This window comes from Rhipicephalus sanguineus, chromosome 3 (assembly GCF_013339695.2).
Source record: "Rhipicephalus sanguineus isolate Rsan-2018 chromosome 3, BIME_Rsan_1.4, whole genome shotgun sequence".
In the NCBI taxonomy this organism is placed as follows: domain Eukaryota; kingdom Metazoa; phylum Arthropoda; class Arachnida; order Ixodida; family Ixodidae; genus Rhipicephalus; species Rhipicephalus sanguineus.
In genome coordinates this window covers 15,306,186-15,312,703 of record NC_051178.1, presented here as the reverse complement: position 1 = coordinate 15,312,703, position 6,518 = coordinate 15,306,186, and the positions used below count along the sequence as shown (strand labels likewise).

Sequence of the window (6,518 nt, the reverse complement as noted above, 5' to 3'; positions counted from 1 at the left end):
AGCGAAGTACAGCGCACGACTGGAACCTGTTACGAACGTTCTGCAGAGTGTAACCATGAACTTTCATTCTGTACACGACTACATCACTGAGCTGCAGAATATATTTCGCGACCACCAGAATAACGCTGAAGAGCAGTTTTCTGACATCATGAGAACAGCAAGTAAGGCAGCCAATCGCTTTAATATAGTGATATCTGTGCCAAGGCAAGCCTCTCGTCAGACCCACCGAGACAACTACGGGATACAGTCGCCGGAGAAATATTACCGCGTGGCAATATATGTGCCTTACTTGGACTCTCTCACTGCTTCTTCATTGGCTCGCCGCTTTTCTGACACTAATGAGAAGAGCTTCAAGCTTCTGCAGCTTCATCCAACAAAAATGAAGTCTTTGAGCCTTGTTGAGTTTGCTGTCCTCGCTGATGAACTCCAAGAATTTTATAGCATCGAGAACTCCAAGGAAGAGAGCATATCTTGGTACGAGATGTGGCACAACAAAACTAGGGACACCTCAGAATTAACATATTCTGAACTCTTGATTCAGGCCAAGACATTCTTCCCCGCTGTCGCAATTACCTACAAAAGAAAGGCATTTACCTGCAAAAGGCATCGCATTTACCTACAAAAGAAAGGCATTTGTATCGAGTCCAGTGTAGCACCAATTTCAGTACATCTTTTTATCTCGTATTGACCAGGCACTACAATGTGTTTCTACTTCATTTCATCCATTTTCTATTTTTAGGTATGTTGTCGATTTTTTTTATTGTTTAATATAAGATATGTCATGTGCCTTACCATGAAATGGTATATTTCATTTTAGGTGCCTTGAAGACGAATTCTAAGGAACTAACTTTCACTCATGAGCTTCAGACCGACAATTGTTTGCAGTTTTTAGATATTTGCCCGGCTTTGAAAAACGATCATGTCTCTTGCGCTTACTTTCCTCGCAGCACAAAAGCGCTATTGTCTTATGATTGTTCAATGTGCATCGCTCTGTATTGCCTTCAATCTGCGTTGCGCGGGTCGTGTTCGCACATGATGTACTAGCCTTTGCACTCAGATTGGCAAACTCCAAAAAGGCTGGCTTCCCTCGGATGGTCTTGGTTGACGTCGCCGAGTCTTTACTACGGAAAGTGAAAATCAGTACTCTGGAAGAGCACTTGAGAGAACCGGAGCGTGCAAAACCACAAGTGCTACCGTGCGTGCACAAAGTGAGCCATAACCTGAAGAAGGTGGCCACTAGCCGTGGAATTCCTGTTGTGTTTTCCGCTCCAAATTAACTGGCACAGCTGTGCCAGCGAACCGCTAGTGCTAAGCAGCAAGGGTGCCAAAAGAAGCACGCGAAACCCTTCAGGCGACGTGCCGAATGTGTTGTCTACCAAATTCCTGTGAGCTGTGGCAATGGCGAGGCCTATACATAGGACAAACGGGACGTAATGACCACCTGAGGGAGCACGCCAATAGTATTGGTAAAAGTGATGGTGCGCATCTTCCGGTGCATGTTAAGGCATGCGCATATACGCCACGTTTCGAGCAAGCTAATATCGTTGGCAAGAGCAGAGACCAAACGGCGAGATAACTTTTAGAAGCGTTTCATATTTCAAGGAATGGGTCCGCTTGTGTCAGTGGCACATCATTTGTATCATATCAATCTGAGAGATCCTTTTTTAATGGACAGCTTACGTATTGACATGCTGACGTCACAGTTTCACGCCCCTGCGATATGCGTATACGTTTTCTTGATTTCCAATCTTCGCCGGCAATAAACAGTTCGTAGTTTGGTGCCCCTCTGACTCTTTCCTCTGTCTTTTTTCATGTTTCTAGCTTTGCGCCAAAATTAACACGTTGAGAGCGGTGCTATGTTTTCGCATATTGCTTATTAGGTTTAGTTATTTGTTCATTAACAAAATCCAATGTATTTTCCAATCCAATGATTCGTTGTTTCGATTTTGTTTTCGCACGTGCATAACTCAGACCATAAATAGTGCCTTTTTAGTGCTAACCTACCATACCCCCCCCCCCCCCCCCCCCCCCGCCCAGCGGTTGCCCCCCCCCTGAAAAAAGTTCTGCGGACGCCCTTGAAGGCGGTCACACGAAGACGACGAGACAGCCACCTTCAGCGAACAGCGAGGACGGTGGCTCGCTCGCTAACGGGTGTGCCTCACTTTGACAGATCTATGGCACTGCAGTGGCGGTGACTCGGGGAAGAAGGGTGAGACAAAGAACCTTCTTGTTTTCAACACGAAAACGTAGTGTACGTTGGGTGCAGTTTCCTGCCGAGGAGTCAACACGACAGCTTGAATTTATGTAACGCTGCCCAGCCTGGTGTATTCCTCCCAGAAGCAGCACTTCTTTTTTGTCATTGCATTGTGCAGTAGATGAAGTTTGCAGGAGACGCTACTTTTACTCAACAGCCCTAGCTCCTATGCAGTTGATGTAGACTCAAACAAAAATGTTTGCCATGCTTATTTTTCCCACTTTATGGAGGTATTTTGTAGTCGTTCTTTGAAATGCAAAAGTAAGATTGCGTGGTCAGCACTGCGTGCGTACATGAAACAGCCAGCTATGACTCCAATTATATTTTATATTGCCCTGTAATTATTTCGCAAGAGTGTTACGGGCGTAATTAACAGAAAGTATACACAGTACCAGTGAAAGTCGTGACACTGAAAGAAGTTCCTTAAACAATCTCTAGATAATATCTGGTGTGCGGCAGGTATCTTCACAATCACCGAAGGTTGGACAGTGTCTCCTTTATGCTCAAGGCATAAGTAGCTGAAACGGGCCGGGCCGGGCCGGGCCCAAACCTTTCGTGCCCGGGCCAGGTACGGGCCACATTAAAGAACACCGGGCCGGGCTCGGGCGGGCCGGAGCATGGCGGTTTCGGGCCGGGCCGTGCCCGGGCCGGAAAAATCGGCCCGTGCAGTGCTCTACCTCGGAGTATGGGTAAATGAGGGGGATAGATATATGGAGGTACAAGAGAAAGCATCGGTAGCAAAGGGAAAGAGGAATGCTGCAATTATGAAGCACAGAGCTTTATGGGGATACAATAGGTACGAGGTGCTTCGAGGGCTGTGGAAGGGTGTGATGGTCCCGGGGCTTACATTTGGGAACTCAGTGGTGTGCATGAAGTCAGAGGTACAATCAGGAATGGATGTAAATCAAAGGACGGTGGGCCGCCTCGCGTTGGGCGCTCACGGGAAGACGACAAATGAGGCTGTTGTCGCGGACGCGCCACTAGCAGATGGCGCTATGTGTACCGCATCACGTGACCAGTGGAGGATCAGGCGGGAAGATCCTCTCTAGGACCTGGGTGTGTGATCGTGTCTGTTGAGCTAACATGTAGTCGCGCGTGCCCGCGTGCTTTAATCCTTAAGTCATTAAACAGTTGTCGTTATCCGTCTGCTCGTTCGTGTGCTCTGTTCTCGACCACGACATGGCGGCAGCGGTGGGATACGTGGAAGTCACGACAACGCAGTGAAGAAGGCACCGGTCAAGTAGGCCTAACAAACGCCGGCACCGCAACACGGAACTTTGCAGCACCCATGGCAACGCCTACAGTGCCCGCAGCTCAGGCTGCAACGCCGCTCAACCCTTTCGTCTTCGAACTGCCGGAAAAGCTCGACTTTCGGAAACCCGAGGAGTGGAAGCGGTGGTTTACACGATGGGAAAGGTACCGCGTCATCTCAGGTTTGAAGAAACAGGACGACGAAACCCAGGTGAACACACTCATTTACGCGATGGACCGTGAAGCAGAAGATGTCCTGGCGTCGCTCAAACTTTCCGACGCTGAGAAACTCAACTACGACGCGGTAACACGAATGTTCGCGAAACATTTCGTGCCGCGGACGAACGTGATATACGAGCGGGCGAAGTTCAACAGCCGGAAGCAAGAAGCGCATGAGTCAGTCGACGCGTTCGTAACTGAACTCTACAGACTAGCCGAAACCTGCGAGTACGGAGATCTGAAAGAAGAATTGATCCGCGATAGGCTCGTGGTCGGTCTCGCTGACACGCAACTAAGCGAGAAGCTGCAACTTAACGCCGAGCTGACTCTTGAAGCCGCCGTCACCGCTGCACGCAACTCAGAAACGATCAAGCAGCAGCAAAAAGATCTACGGCCGCAGCAACAGACGCCTGCGGCTATAGACACCATGCGTGGATGCTTGAAGAGCAAAGGAAAGCCAAATCAGCGCTCTCAAAAAACACAGCGCGATCAAACGGCGCTGACGTGCAAGTGGTGTGGCTCAACAACGGACCCACCATCACGCACTATGTGCCCGGCGTACGGGAAAATATGCAGTGCCTGCGGCAAAAAGGGACACTTTGCCGCCGTGTGCTTGTCTGCCTCTCCGAGGAAGAAAAAGAGCACCCACCAAGCCGTTTTGGAAGAGGTTTATTTGGATCAATTGACTGACCAACAGGACTCTGGGCCGTGGAGGACTGACGTTACAGTAAATGGCTTGCCAATGAAGTTCAAAGTAGACACCGGTGCAGATGTTACCGCTATACCTACAAGCCTCTACAAAGAACAAGTCATGGGCAACCTGAAGCAGGCCCAGAAACAGCTGCTGGGACCCGGCCGGACCAAAATCGCAACAGTGGGTGTGTTCAGCGCAACCTTGTGCTGGAATGGCCGATTGTGTCAAGAAGTTTACGTGATCGACAAGTTACACGATGCACTTCTCGGACGTCCTGCAATCAAATCATTGGATATCCTTCCAAGCCTCCTCGAAGTCACAGCGTCAACAAGCAAGGTCAGCGACCCTGCCAACATTCTCTGCCACTACCCCAACTTGACTACAGGCCTGGGTCTTCTCAAGACGGAATACAGGATAATATTACTCCCCGATGCCAAGCCAAGCGCTATTACGTATCCGCGGCGAGTACCCTTGCCCATGCTGCCCAGTGTGAAACGTGAGTTGGAGAGAATGGAGAACCTTGGCGTCATCAGAAAGGTCGACGAGGCCACAGAGTGGTGCGCACCTATGGTAGTCGCGAAAAAGAGAGGAGGTGAGCTTCGAATCTGCGTCGACTTCGGAGGGTTAAACAAGAACATTTTGCGGGAACGAGTCGTAATGCCCACCGTCGACGAATGTTTGGCCAGACTTGCCGGAGCTACATGGTTCAGCAAGCTTGGTGCAAGGGCTGGTTATTGGCAAGCTCCGCTAGCACCAGAGTCCCAGAAGTACACCACTTTTCTGACGCCATTCGGCCGGTTTCTATTCCTCCGATTGCCCTTTGGAATTTCGACAGCACCCGAGTTTTTCCAGAGAGAAATGCTAAGAGTTCTAGAAGGCGTTGAAGGCCAAGCGTGTCTACAAGACGACATTATAGTGTTTGGCCCTTCAAGGGAAGAACATGACGCACGGCTGCACGAAGTACTGCAGCACCTGCAAGAAGCTGGCATCACCTTGAACGCAGAAAAATGCGTACTACACCAGCAGTCAGTGAGATTCCTGGGACACATTGTGTCTGCGAATGGTATCAGTGCCGACCCTGAAAAGGTCAGCGCACTATGTCACCTAGCAGAGCTTACAGATGTAACAGAAGTGAGGTCCTTCTTGGGAATGGCAAACCACTTGGCCAAGTTTCTCCCAGGGCTCTCGCAGCTCACAAAACCGTTACGTGACCTGCTTCACAGCGACGCTGAATGGTGCTGGGACAAGCCACAGCAAGAAAAGCTTCAACGCCGTCAAGAAAGCATTGACGACGACTCCAGTGCTTACTCACTACGACCCTTGTAGTCATCACACTGTGTCGGCGGATGCATCGTCGTACGGTCTTGGAGCAGTCCTCCTTCAAGAGACAGCGGGTCAGAGACTTCCAGTAGCCTATGCCTCAAGATCCCTCTCTGACACGGAGACGCGATATGCGCAAATAGAGAAAGAAGCACTCGCAGTTACATGGGCCTGGGAGCATTTCCGCTCCTATCTGCTTGGTCTGCAGTTTCACGTGGAAACTGATCACAAATCACTAGTGCCATTGCTGTCATCAAGCCGCCTGGACGAACTTAGTCCCCGTCTGCAACGGTTCCGTATCAGACTCCTCGAGTTCGATTACACCAATGCCCACATCCCAGGCAAGGAAATCCATACAGCCGATGCGCTCTCAAGGAAACCACAGAAGGAAACGGACAACAGCAGGCCAAGGAGCCTTAGCAAGGCCATCGTAGAACATGAAATTCTCACTGTGGAACTTCTGCCTGCTTCCCACGATATGCTTGAAAAGATAAAGGCAGCACAAGAGAACGATCCTGTTCTAGCAAGAGTTAGGGACTACTGCACGACGTCGTGGCCCAAAGAAGTGGCACTACCTCCGGACGTGCAGAGGTACTCAGCATTTACCCATGAACTGACACAAGTGGATGGCATTTTACTCAAAGGCAGCCGCATTGTCATTCCACCAAGCATGCAAAGTGATGTGCTAGAACACTTGCATGCCGGTCATCAGGGCATTGGGAGATGTAGGGCTCGAGCCACTCAATCGGTGTGGTGGCCAGGCATTAACCAGCACATCCA

General features: G+C 50.0%; 1 protein-coding gene across 1 annotated transcript; it reads left to right on the top strand.

The window, feature by feature from the left end:
- Positions 1–3,542: 3,542 nt before the first annotated feature.
- Positions 3,543–5,744, top strand: LOC119384814 (uncharacterized protein K02A2.6-like). Its single transcript, XM_037652508.1, has one exon. It carries the CDS (start codon positions 3,543–3,545, stop codon positions 5,742–5,744), a length of 2,202 nt encoding a protein of 733 aa, XP_037508436.1.
- The last annotated feature ends 774 nt before the right edge of the window (positions 5,745–6,518 follow it).